Consider the following 16,107-nt stretch of genomic DNA (forward strand, 5'->3'; position numbering starts at 1 on the left):
TGCCAATCTAGTGTTTTTAGATCAGCAGCCTCTGTCAGTTTTCCTATTTATACTTGGCGGGCCGGATTAGATCCTCTGGTGGGCCGCTTCTGGCCCCCGGGCCACATGTTTGACACCCCTGTTCTACGTATTAAATGAGTCTCTCTCAAGAAATTTGAACATTGCCTTCCTGACATTACATACATTTTCTTTCTCCTCTTCTGTTCCAATAATGCCAACCAGTTATTAACATCCAACATTGGAGTAAAGAGAGGAAATACACTTAGTTAATGTGTCTGCAGGCTTGGAGCAGTCTTTAAGTATCACAACTGAATTTAGAAAATGGTCTTAGATGACCCGAGTTAGCCCTAACAACATCTATATCCAATAGGTCAGTAACATCTCTTTAAGATATGAGGGAACCTACTTCACATGTTGACCAAAGATGTTTTCTGCACATTGAAGAGTCGATAGAATGAATGCAAATTGAGTTGAATGTTGTCAGTACTGAGCAAAGTTTCCAATTTCTTCTGCAAAAGTGATAAACTTATGTGAAAGTTTTCACAGGGATCGATATTATTATGAAATAATGCTCTTTTGTAGTATTTTTATATCCATTGTTTCCTATATTTATATGAATAGCTCGTTTATGAGACCTTATTTGTGATTTTGTCCTTGCTTTCCTTATTGTACCCTTTTTGCTTTAATCAATTTTTGTTCTTTGCTTCTGAAGCGATGTTAGGAAGTTAAATCTATTGTCCTAATCGAGAGTTCGTATTTTTGAAATTGTTCAATAAAAAAAAAGAAAAGGAAATGGCCATATTGGATTCCCCACTGGCAGCCTCTCAAAATAAAAATAATAATAAATAAATAAAATAAAATAAATAAAATAAAAAATAGAGCACATCAGAGCACAGCTCGAGGTACAATTCTGCTGCGTACCAGCAGGGGTGGTGGTGTGAAGGGCAATGAGGTGGAAGATAACTAAGCAAAAAAGGCTCTGGATAAGAATATAAGAGTTCCAATACCCTATGGAAAAGGAGAGGGTAAAACGATGATAAGGGAAATAGGTATGAAAATATGGCAGGGAAGATGGGAAATAGATGAGAAAGGAAGGAAATATAGCAACATACAAAAGTCAGTAAGAACACAAATCTCTAAAGAAAGGAACCGAAGAGAAGAAATTATCATGATGAGACTTCGGTTGGGACATACTGGTCTGAAATATGTAATGAATATATGTTAATACACTGTGTAAAATTTGCAACAGAAAGAAAGAAGCTGGAAGGGGAAGTGAGCACAACGGGACTGGAGTCTGCTTCCATTATTGGAACAGAAAGGGAGAAAGAAAAAGTATGTAATATCAAGAAGACATTGTTCAACGTTCCGAGAGAGACTTGGTTCAAGTATTACATTATTAAATTAATACATAGAATATAAAGGGTATGTGACGCTACACACTTATGTACAGTAGATGGCGGTATGCACCTGAAAGCTGTTTGCAACCCACCAATAAATGAAAGAAGAAGAATAAGACGAAGAAGACGAAGAAGAAGAAGAGCACAGCGGCCCGTGGGAAACCGCTCCGGAAGCCCCGTGCCTGAAGGAGAGAAGCAGAGCTCGCGACGTTACGTCGTCGCCATTTTGTTTCACCGGGAGTAAAGGAACCGAGCCGAGAAGCGGCGGCGTGAATATTTCTTCCTTTTTTTTTGTTCCACCTCGATCACGGCGGAGCGGCATCGTGCACCCGAGTTTAGATTCGCATGGTACGTACGCGCCGAGCTCCTCCGCGAAGCCGCTGTGTGGTTTTCCCTCCGTTTCCACGCTCTCTCCGTGCACGCCGGGCAGCTTGCTAGCGACACGGCGGCTCCTTCGCTCGGCTAGCCGGCATTTTGAAAAAACAGGCCCGCTCTGACTTGACGTCCGGTTCACGGTATGCACAATATTCAAATAATTGGAATTAACGCAATTTACTATGAAATTATCATGCAAAGTTGTTTATGCGTGAATATGAGTCGGTGGAACCGCGGTTCCACGCGACGCTTCGGGCCCGCAATAGCCAGCGCTCCGAGCGCAAGCCAGCATCCAGAGGCGTGGTGGACGTGAAAGAAGGCAGTTACACAATTTTTTTAAAATTTAAGTTGTTATAATAGCCCGGGGTAAATCTTTATTAATTATACCTGACTTACTGATCCCAGCGTCCCGTCTTGGTGTTGCCCGTTTCATAAATGTGAAAGTCGCTACAATGGATCAGCCTCAACATTAAGTCTTTATTTATCGATCAAGTCTTTATTTACATTATTTCAGATGTTTGAAATGGTCTGCACATGAAGGGACAAGCAATTGCTTCTGTAAATGTCAACATTTCATCAATACAGGTTCTTCTAAACGTTATCTTTCCCTAATATCTAATCAACAACAGTATGCGCTTTTATCTGTCAGTGTCGTGTCTCGAAAGTTATTTGATTAAATATTTGACAATATAAAGGCATCGTTGCAGCATTTAAAGGGTGGCTTGTCTTGAACGATGGCGCCAAACTGTACACGTAATCTGTTGTCTCTGTTCTACCCAGTAACCAGTGTGTGTGTGTGTGTGTGTGTGTGTGTGTGTGTGTGTGTGTGTGTGTGTGTGTGTGTGTGTGTGTGTGTGTGTGTGTGTGTGTGTGTGTGTGTGTGTGTGTGTGTCAGATGGAGGAAAGGATGGTTTTTTCAGTGAGGTCTATTAAGTTTGAGTAGGACTAATTCCTACAAGCCATGTTTACAAGCATGTTCATGCATAATAAATGTAATCATCTTGGTTTTCCTCCACATGTCACCAATCTGATCTGCAACATCAAGATCTCAGTAAAAGAAACGTTTCGCTTGTCTTTATCTTTTTGCTTTTCAAGTCCAGGTTGAGCTGAGCTCCACTGTACATAGAGGATACACATGTCTGACTTGCCCTCCTACAATGTAGACCTGTGGTTCTTCAATCCTTCTGTAGTGGCTCCCTGAAGTTTTAGTCAAATTATATGTAAATTCATTTTCTTGTTTCTATTTGAGTCATTTTCAATCGGGCTCTTGGCCGAACCTGCTTTAATCGAAGGCGCAACAATTTAAATGGGTAAAATATCTAAAGCCACAAGAAAAAGAAGGGGGGGTAAAGAAAAACGACAAAAGCAAACCATAAAAGAAGAAAAGCTCAAGAATGGGGAAAAACTATTTTTGAAACTGCTTATATAAGCTGAACAGCAAAAATGTTAGAAAAAATATGGGTATTAAAAAAAAGTTAACAATCCTGAATCATGACATGATCTTAGTAAAAGTTGAAAACTCAACAGGTAAAATATTCCCTGACATGTGAAACACAGTATACAATACAGTGGAGCCCCACAATAGCTGTGATGACCTGTGGATTCAGAATGTGCATACACTTTTCATCCAACATGCTCAAAGTGACGTACATCCTCATAAATGCGTTGCTTAACTTTGTGCACGGAAACATTGCCAATTCCTAATTCTGCTCTCATCCCACGTGCACAGATGTCTGAAGACATGGCCACAGATCACGTGAACGGGAACGGTACGGAGGAACCCATGGACACTACGGCAGCCGTGACCCACTCAGAACACTTCCCGGCTCTACTGGAGGCTGGTTTACCTCAGAAAGTAGCTGAGAAATTAGATGAGCTTTATGTAGCAGGTGAGATGAAGGCTCAACACTGGATTCCCGTTCTGTAAACATGATTTGTCAGATAGTTCTTTGCGCACGTTTGTTTTTGTGTGAATCCGCATTGTTTGGACACAGCTTACACGACTTTAATCGACCGCAAATCAACGCCGTCTCTGCATCAGCCATGAATTATTAATAGAAACTTTAGGTTGATCTGCCCTGATCGCAATCCTCTATATTTCCTTTCCTCACTGAAATGACACATGGTATCGATTTACTTCTCTTTTAAGTGCAAGCGCATTTCCACAGTAAACTGAGCCACTACTGTTTCATCCTGACATTACATTATTTTCAGCTTTTGTAACCTTCATGATTACAGTGTTGTCCAAAAAGAGAGGAACGTAAACACTTGCGTAGGGTGAAAATACAGAAAAATTAACGATGAGATAACACACAAGTGTAGTTCATTGTTGGGAAGGTTACTGACAATAAAAAGGAAACTGGGTTTGATCAGGACCGGGCCCTTGAAGCCGAGAGATGAGAGTAATATCTTCCACCACAAGTCTATAGGCGCTACAAAATTAAGTTTTGGTCCTCTACCTGAAGATGTAACTACAAAATAAAATCTGGCCATTTTCAGAATATGATTCTTTTTAATCTAGTGAATTTGTGTTGCCTATTTCTACCATGTGCAGCTGTTTAGATTATATTTATTTTAAGAGCTCATGGAATCACAGGCCAAAGTACTAAAATTGAGGTTTTGCATGTTAATGAGATGTTAAACTAAACGTTATTAAAATACTTCTATTTTTAGACATTTGGATTAAACATGGATCCACCTGGGAAATAAATGTGAAAGTTGAATTGAATCCTGTATTTCCATCAAAATGTATCCCGTCCTCCTCGTGTTGGCTTTTTAATTGGCACTAAGCTGATCTACATGTCTGATGTAAATGATCAATATTTTCTTGACTTCTTCCAGTCGTAATGAAAGATCAGTGACCCAAATGCGAGAACAGACACAATCTTCTCATTTACCATAAACGCTTCTTGTTTTTCAGGCCTGGTAGCACACAGTGACCTCGATGAAAGGGCGATCGAAGCCCTGAAAGAATTCAACGAGGAGGGAGCCCTGCAAGTGCTGGTCCAGTTTAAAGAGAGCGATCTGTCACACGTGCAGGTATGTTGAGTCTTTAACACCAGCTTATGGTATTAAAAGGAGATTTCATTGACGGCGTGTCATTGTATCCACTTTACCTCGCAGAACAAAAGTGCCTTTCTCTGCGGGGTGATGAAGACTTACAGGCAGAGGGAGAAACAAGGGACAAAAGTTTCAGATTCCACTAAAGGACCGGACGAGGCCAAAATCAAAGAGCTGCTGGATCGAACCAACTACACGCTCGACGTGACGACCGGCCAGCGGAAGTACGGCGGCCCCCCGCCCGAGGAGGTCTACTCTGGGTCCCAGCCCACTGTGGGGACAGAGGTACATCATTGGAACATAAATTACACCGATGCATGCAGGGAATCACTATAGACTCAAATGGTATCCTACTGGAATATAAACAAACCATGTGTTTGTGTCGGACACATTTGAGTTCATCTGGTGTGGGCTGGACCATTAGAATAGTGCAGTAATAATTATTCTCAGTTTTCTCTTTTTGTGGTGCAAAATATGTCACAAAAATGTCTATTTTATCAAAGCAAACTAATACTACAATCTGAACTTAAAGCCAATTTTAATGAAACCTTACACTGGCGCAAAATACATTGTAATTTCCACAAAATGTCTCCTCGATTTTGCATTATGCGTGTTTTTATAAACTTGATCATGTCTCAGTGTTGTGTTGTGTCCACAACTCTTGAGAAAGTTGGTTTAAAAAAAAAAAATGTGTTGAAATCTTTACAATTTGTGGTTTTGGTTGAATTGGAGCCTCTTGTAGTTCAGTTGTGGCCTGCAGGCCTCATGTTTGACACCCTTGATGTGAACACAGTAACAATGCACAGGAATGAGCTGATAAATCAGTTTCTCTGAGAAACCTGATCAGGTTCTGGGTTTTCGCTGATCTAATCTCAGTTCTCCATCTGAGGTGTGAGAGCTTTGTTGTAACGTGATTTGATCTGAGATAAGAAGCGACTTTGTTTAGAACTTTTCAGCTTTCGGAGCATCTTCAAACATGTTGCTTGACATTCTTATCCTGTAATTCTAATGGACATTTGCAAATTGTTCCGTTTTCCCAGATATTCGTTGGCAAGATTCCCCGCGACCTGTTCGAGGATGAGTTGGTTCCTCTCTTCGAGAAGGCTGGGCCCATCTGGGATCTCAGGCTGATGATGGACCCCCTCAGTGGCCTTAACAGGGGCTATGCCTTCGTCACGTTCTGCACAAAAGACGCAGCACAGGAGGCAGTGAAGCTGGTAAGTTGAGTCAGGAATGCTGTAGGACGGCTTTCACAATGAAAACGTGTATATTCAGTTGCTGTTTGTGCTGCCTGGCAGTTTCAGTGTGGAACCGCTCATGAGCTACCAGCTTCACATATGCAACACTGTACTTACAATACGAACACTATTTTACATTTCCTGGAGTTTTGTATTAATAGGCTTTTGAATTTTTCACTTTGCTGAAGGTTTAAAAAAGAAAAGTCTGTTAGCGTTCCCCAAAGTGCTGATGATGAATTGGAAATGTTGTGGAAAAGTAAAGAAACAATCTTTTGTAGCCAATTGCAGTGTGTTTGAGCGCAGCTTTGACCTGCATTCTTTTTGTGTTCTTCCAGTGTAACAATCATGAGATTCGTCCTGGCAAACACATCGGCGTGTGTATATCAGTCGCTAATAACAGGTTATTCGTTGGCTCTATTCCCAAGAGTAAAACGAAGGAGCAGATTGTTGAAGAGTTTGCTAAAGTCACAGGTACACAGATCTTCTCCATTGTCTGCTCTTAACACCTTAATGATCGACCGGCTGATCACTAACGAACTCATTGTGTGTGTGTGTGCGCTGACCCAGAGGGTCTCAGCGACGTCATTCTGTACCACCAACCCGACGACAAAAAGAAGAACCGCGGCTTCTGCTTCCTGGAGTACGAAGACCACAAGACGGCGGCTCAGGCCCGCCGCCGGCTAATGAGCGGCAAGGTGAAGGTTTGGGGCAACGTGGTGACGGTGGAGTGGGCCGACCCCATCGAGGACCCCGATCCTGAAGTCATGGCCAAGGTGAGCTGTGGAAATTAACTTTTTTTATTATTTTTTTTAGATGTTAAAACAAGATTTAGTCATTGAAATGGTCTTCTGAGTGTTTGGTTCAAGTCCGGCCAGTTAAGTTCTGACGTCCTGTCAGTGGCGGCTGGTGATGCATGACTTCAGCCACTGTTAACTTCATTTAAATACAGTGTGTCAATCAAGCCATCTATTAGAAACCTAAAAAAATAAAGTTAGAATATATAAATAGTTTTTATTAATGCCTTAGATTTTCAGTCGTTAATAAATATGAGCATTTCTAAACATGAACAAACCTACAAAATTTCAGTTTGTGTGCTTTTAAAAATAACTATAATGGAGAAAATTGAACCTGACCTGCAGCTTTTCAGGCAAATTTCTCCTTTCAAAGGGTAAATTAGAAGAGATAAAACAGAGTTGACGATCAGAGACTCACCGTTTGTCGTCTTCAGCTCAACGTCTCGTAGAAACATGAGAGAAACAACCCAGAACTGACGTTCAGCCAATCACTGAAGAAGGCGCGAGTTAAAAATCTCCCCAAGTCTTGTACATGACGCTGATTGGTTTAGTTTCATGTCAGTCACTCTGGTGTTGATCAGTAATGTGTGAGATCATTACTAAACCTGCCTCCTCGGGGCGGCTTTCTGCAAATTCTGACTTATCTTCAGAAAGATGATCATACCCCTTAAAACAAAGAGGACTTTGCTCCTTTGCAAGGACGTCATGACTCGTAAATAAAAGCTAAGAATAACTAATAATATTTGTTGAATTTAAAAACACTCAGGTCAGGCTAAGACCACCTCACAATCCTCCGAAGGCCAAAGGGCAACGTGTTTTTACCAGGAAGTGATAATTGGAGCGATTCATTGAACACAAAGAGGCTGTGAAATGAGCGTATTAAGAAACTTCGTGTGATGAGTTCTTCCTTGAATGTTTTCTATTTTACAATAATTAAGAAATTATTGGATTATCTATGACACTTTTGAGGTCATGATCCGTTGCTTCACTCGAGTTTCACTCTGAGAAGTTCAGTTTTTCCGCGTGTGGCTGATGTGAGGTGTTTTGTGTTGCAGGTGAAGGTTTTATTTGTGAGGAACCTCGCCAACAGTGTTACAGAGGAAATCCTGGAGAAGTCCTTCAGTCAGTTTGGGAAACTGGAGCGAGTGAAGAAGCTGAAAGACTACGCCTTCATTCACTTCGAGGAGCGAGACGGTGCAGTGAAGGTCTGTCCACGTTCTGCCGCGGCCTTTTGGAATCGTGAGCAATTTCTCTGCTGTGAGACGCTGACCAGTGCGTCACATCTCCTCTCAGGCCTTGGAGGAGTTGAACGGGAAGGAGCTGGAGGGAGAGCCCATTGAGATCGTTTTCGCGAAGCCACCAGATCAGAAGAGGAAGGAGCGCAAGGCCCAGAGGCAAGCCGCCAAAACACAAATGTAAGAAACTCCTCCTCAGATGGAACCACACCAAAGATAGACGTCGTGTCCCCTTAAGCCTGGACCCGTTACAGAACACTGGCATTCAGACCCACAATGAACATACAGGTGCAGTAGATCGTCACTAAACTGGACTCGTACCAAGAATAGAAGCTCCATCTGTTGGTCACTTTCTCCCCGCGGGGCTTAAAACGCCATTTGAAATTCAAACTCTAAAATGCCAAAGCATCAGGGAGTCTATTCCAGGAGGGTTTGAATTGCATGTAAGGAAAAAAACGCCAGTATTGATCAAGTCCATATTAGTTTAAAGAAGGAAATTATTCTTTATCATTATTATTAAAGAAATAACAAAAATAAAAAAAATGTGGTTTCTCAGAAGAAGAAAAGGCGATGAAATATGCATTTGAACGACTTTGTCCGGCTGGCTAGAGACTAGAATAATTATTTCATAATTTAAATGTCTTAAAGCGATTTCTGGTGGCCTGAATTCTACTTCTCTCCTCGTATTGAATGAACCACAAAACAGGCTTTAGACTGACTAAAACTCTACCGGCATCACTTCAAGTTATTTGAACTTAACAGAACAATTTAACCACATTTGACATAAACTACACTTTGAATGTGGACTGTTGACACATTTTAATGACTTTATTGTCGAAGTTTAGATTTTTGATAATTTCAACAATAGTTTGTTTGTTTTTAATGAAGATTCCAAATTTCCTTTCTGAAATGTCTTTATTATAATTTTTTTGATTTGTTGGGTGGCCCTGATGCTGCTTCACAATATGTGATTGACAGGTTTCATTTGATCCGTTTATCTGGGAGGTGAAGCTTTATATGCTGTGTAGAAAGTCTTTATCAACATTCAGAAACACTAAATATAGTGGACACATGTAAAGAACACAACAGAGATGATGAATATGTCATGTTTATTCTAGCATAAGCTTATTATGGGTCACAATGTGAAATGTGTTTAACGGCATGACGACAACAAACACCGATATCGTCACCACTGAAGGGATTTGTTATCCAGACGCTTCAGAACCTGAAACTCTTGATGACATTTCTAAGATACCAACTGGTGAAAGAGCGTTTTACTTGACTCGCATTACAGGGACGTCTGCGACTTGGTCAGCATGTCACATTTGTTATATGAGCTGTTGAAATCACCGTAATGAAGGAAGCAGATGGACAATAAGAACAAGGTTTTCCTCCAGAGTGTCATGGCTGCCAGTTCAGATTCTCCTGGGACTTGGTAGTTTTATTTTGACAGTCACTGCTATAACAATCCAACATTGTCTGTCCACTAGAAGGTCCTGTACACCCATTGTTAATGTTTATAGTGTATTGCTCTTGTATCGCCACCTTGTGGCCTGGCATCCTAACTACATTGTTTTCAGTGCGTCTGTCCCTTCTGTGTAAATTGACATCCTTTTCAAAATGCCGTTGTGGAACCGGTACTTTGGTTACGAGTTCCTCAGTCCTTTTCTCCGCTTTGTTTTGTAATCTTTGCTCTGTTCTGCCAGGTATGATGACTATTACTACTACCCTCCCCCTCCCCACATGCCCCCGCCGGTGAGAAGCCGGGGCCGAGGCGGCAGCCGGGGCGGCTACTCTTACCCCCCGGATTACTACGGTTATGAGGACTACTATGACTACTACAGCTACGACTATCACAACTACCGCGGCGGCTACGAGGACCCCTACTACGGCTACGACGACTTCCAGGCGCCCAGCCGGGGGCGGGGCGGCAGCCGGGCCGTGCGGGGCGGAGCCTCGCCGTCCAGGGGACGCGGTGGCGCCGGGGCACCCAGAGGCAGGGCCGGCTTCTCCCAGCGCGGCGGGCCCGGACCAGGCCGCGGCGGTGGCGGTGGCGGCGGCGGCGGCGGCGGCGGCGGGCGGGGAGCAAGAGGAGGCGTGCAGCCGAGAGGGCGAGGAGGGGTACGTGGTGCGCGGGGTGGCCGCGGTGGAAATGTAGGAGGAAAGCGCAAAGCTGACGGGTACAACCAGCCAGATTCCAAGCGTCGCCAGACCAATAATCAGAACTGGGGCTCTCAACCCATTGCTCAGCAACCGCTCCAAGGTGGTGACCATTCTGGTAACTATTCCGGTTACAAATCTGACAACCAGGAATTTTATCAGGATTCTTTTGGGCAACAGTGGAAGTAAACCAAGTAGGGCTTTGATAACAAAATACGTGTTTGGTTCTTTTTTTTCTTTTTTTTTTTTTGTTTTTGTCTTTTTCTTTAGAGACTTGATCTGATTGGCCCTCAATCCCATACGGTTGCCTGCATTTTTTTGTTTTTCCTCCCTCAATTGGTGACATCTGGCAAGAAAACAACTTTTTGTACATATTTTAATAATCCGCTTGGACTCAAACCGTAGTCACACTCCCACCTGTTTCTGGCGAACTGGTTTTCTCCTTTTTGTTTTTGTTTTTATTTTTTAAGAAAAAAAAAAAAAGATGGTCGTAAAAGATTTTCCATAACAAATTTTTAGATGCAAATAATGTGCTCGAGCTGTCTATTTGGCTATAGCTTTATGTCTGTTTTTAGAACTTCTGGTTTCCATGTTTTAAGTAGCTAACAGCGACAAAGCATATGTCTCCTAAACATGTATTTAAAACAAATGAAAATACAATTTGTATTGTCACAAAGTAATGCGTGTCTTGTTATTGAGAAGAAAAGGAAAAGAAAAAAAAAAAAAAGGACCGTCGCAGTCCTATTTTTTGGCTTTACATTTTGGCTTGTATTCTTTGCTGTTTGTCTGCTTTAATAAACATACACGCACACGTGTACAAAACTTCAAATTGTGTTGCAAATTCATGTTTCGGCAAATTCTCTCTTCAAATTGCCTTCAAATTTTTAAAGGCTCCTTGTGGACGAAAATGGACTTAAAAAAAGGTTTGCCAATGTTGGCCACATGCTACAGTGTCACCTCTGCATGCCATCAAATTTCAAATCACCTACTTCTTATAGTCGGCATCTCTCAAGTGCTCTGTATGTGTAGTGACATACTTCATCCTTATGAGTTCTTCTCATGTCCAAAAAAAGAAAAAGAAATACCCCCCCCCCTCCAAATGTCTCACAAATTGGTGTCCCCGAGAGTTAAGCCCCGCCCCCCTTCGGGTTTGTCCCGTTTTGTCGCCGACTATCGAGGCGGGGTGGAGGGAGAAAGAAAGCACAATTTGATTTCTTCTCAAAGTGAAGCTTTTCCTTGTCCCAGAAGGATCTACCTAGCTGTTGAAGGCCTGGATACTAATCTTTTGCATGTTTTATCTTGAGGTTTGATTTTTTTTTTCTTTTCTTTTCTTCTTTAATTTTTGTGGGAGAACTGCCATGCATGTCCCGCTTTTTAAGTCTTTATGTTGCTTTTCCAATACGTGGGCTGCCGTTAACCCTCACCCCCCCCCCCCTCTCTGCCGCCTCGCCTCAGTTTTACGCTACCGATCAGAACCTGCTTGACTTCCTCACCGAGGCACTGACATGTTGCATGTTTTAACGTCAGCGGGCGTGAGAGTCTTGCTCTGCATATTCATGTCGTTCACACAGTTCTCCCTCTGCACTTCTTAGCCGACGCGACTGTGTGTGTGCGTGTGTGTGTGTGTGTGTGAGAAAGAGACTTAGCTGTGCATTTAAGTGTGTGGTCGTATCCTGTTGTCCATCCTCTAATTGCTTCCTTTTGTTACCTGACTAGCAGGACAAAGGGGTCGAGGCCGGTCCTGACGCGTCGCTATGAAGACTGACCCAGCGTTCGGTGCTGCAGGCTGCCAGTGGATGGGAGTGGTAAGGTCAACAGACTGACTCAGAGGTCCAATGGTATTCCAGACTTTTTTTTTTGATACCACAATTGAAGATAATCAGAAGAGAAAATGTTTTGTAAAAAGTTTATAAGCCCCTCCCCCTCCCCGCCCCGCCCCGGTACCATCCCACATCTACCATTTGAGACTTTCTGAGTTGGATTTCAAGTTCATGATGGACATCCTGGAAAAGGCTTTGCACTTTTTTTTTGTTTTTTTTGTAAAAGTTTGGAGTGGTTTAGCAGATTTTTTTTTTTTTTTTTTTTCTTTGAGTGCTTTATTAAACTACATCTTCACGATGGATTGATAATCTATGATTATCTGAGGTGGCGTTGAGGTGCGATTCCCCCCCTCCCCTCCATCCTGGCCGTTAAAGGTCGGGCATTCCAGGAAGGGGGAAAAAAAAAAGAAAAAAAGGTTTGTTTACTACCTCGGGTTTCGCACCTGCTCTGTCTCGGCTTTTTTGGAAGCGGAGGCGGGGTCCGATACCTCAGAGGTTTGCACAGGAAACGACGGAGCACTTATTTAAGGCGGCGTTCACTCCGGTGGTGCAGCTCACATCAAGACGTGGTCCAGTGTGTTTAAATCATGTCAACGCGACGCACTTCTATCAGCTGTGTTTGAGGGGGGGGGGGGTATTTAGAGGTTCGACAAGCGGATTTGGGATCGGGAGTTCGCAGGTTCGAATCCCACAGCTGACGGGTCACTACTGTGGCTCCTTGAGCAAGACCTTTTTGACACCCCCCCCCCCCCCCCCCATCAGCTTCCTGGAGCGCCGTAACGTGGCCGCATCCCAGACAGGATTGGCTGGAAAGGAATTTCCCCGAGGGCGTCAAAGGTTTAGTTTAGTTTATGCAATGAGGATTTTTTTATTTTCCATGAGCTGAGATCTATTTTCAAATGAATTTCAAAGGAGTAGCGGATCTGCTGCGAGGTCACAGCACGGATGTGGAAAAGGAGGCAAATTCAGCATTGGCGTAGATTAACGGTTCAAAAATGGAGACGAAATACCGCGTTTTGTTTACAAAGGCACGAAAGCACTTGGAAATGAGAAGCAGAATAACGTAACGCTCGCCGTACTCAAATTTGAGAGGACTTGAGTTTTATTTGCCCTTGTGTGTGTTTGTTTTTAACTTGGTGATGTAAACATTACACAGCCTGACACATTTGAGCCTGCGAGTCCAGGCTGAGGGTCAAGACTTGAGACCCCCACGTTGTCATTCAAACCATGTGGCATGAGAGCAAAACACATGGTGCATAAATAAAATGTTGATTAAAACGAGGCAAAGTACTATCAAGCAACATAGGAAAATCTGTAATATGTACAGAATTGCACACATTTATCTGCTTGTCAAAGTGACACATTTACAGGTTGCCGTGGGCGCTGGAAAACCTCGACACACAAATGTATTTATAACAATATTTACACGTGCACAATCCTAGATAACGTGAAATTTTTAACTTTGTGCATGCTGATATTACTCCACAACCATGTAAAAATTGGTCCATGTATGAACCAAATGTAGTCCAGGTTTAATTTACACAGTCGACGTATTCGTGGGCCTGTTGGATCCGTTAATGCTGAACACGGTTTGCTTTGAGTTTGGACCCGTGAGCTGCACCAGTGCGTGTGAACGCAGCCCGGGACGTGGTTTTAAGACTTGACTGAGCCTGAAAGAGCCTCGCTGTCTTCGCGGAACGCGATCAAAGATGTAGTGGACGGACGGGAAAGTGGTTTTTAGAGCCGTTTGTTTTTTAACGTTGTAAGGAATGCCTGGAAGAAAGCACGGTGGCCATCCTTTGTCTTCCACGACGGGACAGCTGTCTTAACATTTCTGTTGTGGCTTGGCGGGATGTCTCGGGCCTCGACACTCGGGGTGATGTACGTTGCAGCTTTTTTAATTTTCTTTTCTAAATGGGGCAATTTTACAGACCCTCCAGGAGGTGTCGGATTACTTCAGTGTGACAACTGATACTTTTGCGTTCATAGAGCTGGGATTAAGAAGTCGGTGCCATTGATCCCTTCATATAAACTAACTCAGGTGAAAGCATACCTGTAAAGTTGAAACTGAACTTCTACTTGTTTTTTTTGTTTGTTTGTTTGTTTGTTTGTTTTTGTTTTGTGAGTTGGCAAACATTGGCTGAACGTATGACGTTTAGCATTTAAACAAAGTACTTTTTCACACTGGGTGGCAGTAGAGAGCCACCTCCTTGAGTTTCACTCGTTATTTGTTGCCAAGAGCTTCTGTGCTCCTCAGATTTTGACTGCTTTATTGGTACTGGCTCACTGCACCACCTAGTGGTGCAAAGTGGTATTGCAGCTCATTTCAAGCTTTAACTGTAGTCGATTACTGCAACATTGTTGTGTAGTTTTTGACAAAACACAGGTTTTTCTCATGTCCATGCACTTTAAGTGGAAATGTCCCCTCTTTCAAATGTATTTTCCCTTCCTCCACTCTAAAATGAGAACTTCTTCCCAGCTCCTCATGAACGCACCACCAGTCTGGATTGGGCCATTTGTCTATAAGTGTTTAACAATGTTCTAAAATGGCTTTCTTAAATTCAACTTTAGATTTTCAGATTCAATATTAGTATTAGTGAGTCTGAAATTGGCTTGAAGAGGAAGTTTTGCTCTATTCTGATTGAATTGAGATTTAACCAGAGTTGATTTAATCTGTGAAATTAGTCACACAGATGATTTAAAGTGTTTCTCATCCCTGACATCTTCTGTTTAATTCAAAATGATCCAGAGAACTGAGTTTGGACATGCAGCGTACATCACCCAGCTTTTTATTCTCCTCTGTTGGTTTGGTGTCTGCCTTCTTGTGACGTTTTGCCATTAAAGTCGGAGTTCTTCCACTTCAGAGACGACTGTGCAGCTTCCTCCACATTAGTCTTTTTTTTTTTTTTGTCTTCTACAAACTAGATTTGACTCAATTGGATCTCCAATTTAAAGAGTCTTTTTTTTTTTTTTGCTAACAAGTGTGTTTGCAGTCTTGCAAATGAAATGTTTTATACTGTACAGTGAGGTGAGTTAAACCTATTTTTCTAATAAAGTTATTGACTTTGATTGTGGTTTTGTGTTGTTTGTTTTCTAACCGTCCAGAAAGGCCTTTGTGTACACGAAAAGGCAAATGCATACTTAACCAGTTTGAATGAACTTAAGGTGAAGAACGGTTAAGAATTTACTTCCCAGTAATTTCAGGCATTTTCCGAAACAAATAGATCACCAACACGGAAGTGACGCACGTTGAAGTCAGGGTTGCCATGTTGGCAGAGTCTTGCTTTGTGCGGCGACCTGTTGGAAGCGGCTTTTCATTCACTTGTTCATAATCCTTTTTAAAAGTGGCATCTTCCATGTTCAGTAAGGATTTATGTTCAACCCCCACATGCAGACTAAAACATTAAAATAAACGTTTTTGGCAAATCATGAATAGGTGTAATTGTTTCCACCAGATTGTTCAAATCTAATTCAAGTACTGGGAAAGTTCAGTGTGTATGACAATTTTGATTATGTATGTACTGAAAAGACTTGGAATAATTAAACCTCGATTTCTGTGTGTAAAAATATCAACAAGAAATATTGATGGAAAGTATTTGTTCCAGACACCAAAACGTACAACTAAATACTTAAAAAATAATTCAATTATTATGATTCACTCTCACTAATTGTAAATAGAAATGCATGTATTTTACCAATATACAATTACACAAAATAGATGTGTCTATATCCAATGTACACACAGCATACATGATTAGTTGAACATGTCTAAAAAGGGGCTGCAAGGGTAAAATATGTTATTCCCACAGTTGACAAATGCAAAAAAGAAAACATACAGTACATATAACTGACATATAATGACAAAAGGTACATAAACTTGCATACAAAGACACAGCAGGGAACAGAGAGCTACAAAATAAAACGTTTTTATACATTGATTAAAGGTTGACAATGAAGTGAAACTCAGGATTTTAGTGAAGTATTTAAATCTTTTTCCATGAAGTCAAATATGAGTTTGCCGGTGTTCG

At 42.0% G+C, this 16,107-nt stretch overlaps 1 protein-coding gene across 2 annotated transcripts; it reads left to right on the forward strand.

Annotated features, from left to right (window-relative positions):
• Positions 1-1,632: 1,632 nt before the first annotated feature.
• LOC308143156 (heterogeneous nuclear ribonucleoprotein Q-like) lies at positions 1,633-15,148 on the forward strand. 2 transcript variants are annotated; one of them, XM_080513870.1, is made up of 11 exons: positions 1,633-1,745; positions 3,502-3,661; positions 4,693-4,811; positions 4,896-5,117; positions 5,873-6,049; positions 6,406-6,541; positions 6,638-6,843; positions 7,920-8,069; positions 8,158-8,279; positions 9,806-10,220; positions 11,976-15,148. In XM_080513870.1, the coding sequence occupies exons 1-11, from the start codon at positions 1,743-1,745 to the stop codon at positions 12,015-12,017; spliced, it is 1,752 nt and encodes a 583-aa protein (XP_080369996.1). In that variant the 5' UTR covers positions 1,633-1,742; the 3' UTR covers positions 12,018-15,148. The 2 variants fall into 2 exon arrangements, with proteins under 2 accessions (XP_080369996.1, XP_080369995.1); XM_080513869.1 differs by lacking the exon at positions 11,976-15,148 and having other exon boundaries at positions 9,806-11,053.
• Positions 15,149-16,107: the final 959 nt, after the last annotated feature.

Source organism: Blennius ocellaris (genome assembly GCF_963422515.1).
Source record: "Blennius ocellaris genome assembly, chromosome: 18".
Classification (NCBI taxonomy): domain Eukaryota; kingdom Metazoa; phylum Chordata; class Actinopteri; order Blenniiformes; family Blenniidae; genus Blennius; species Blennius ocellaris.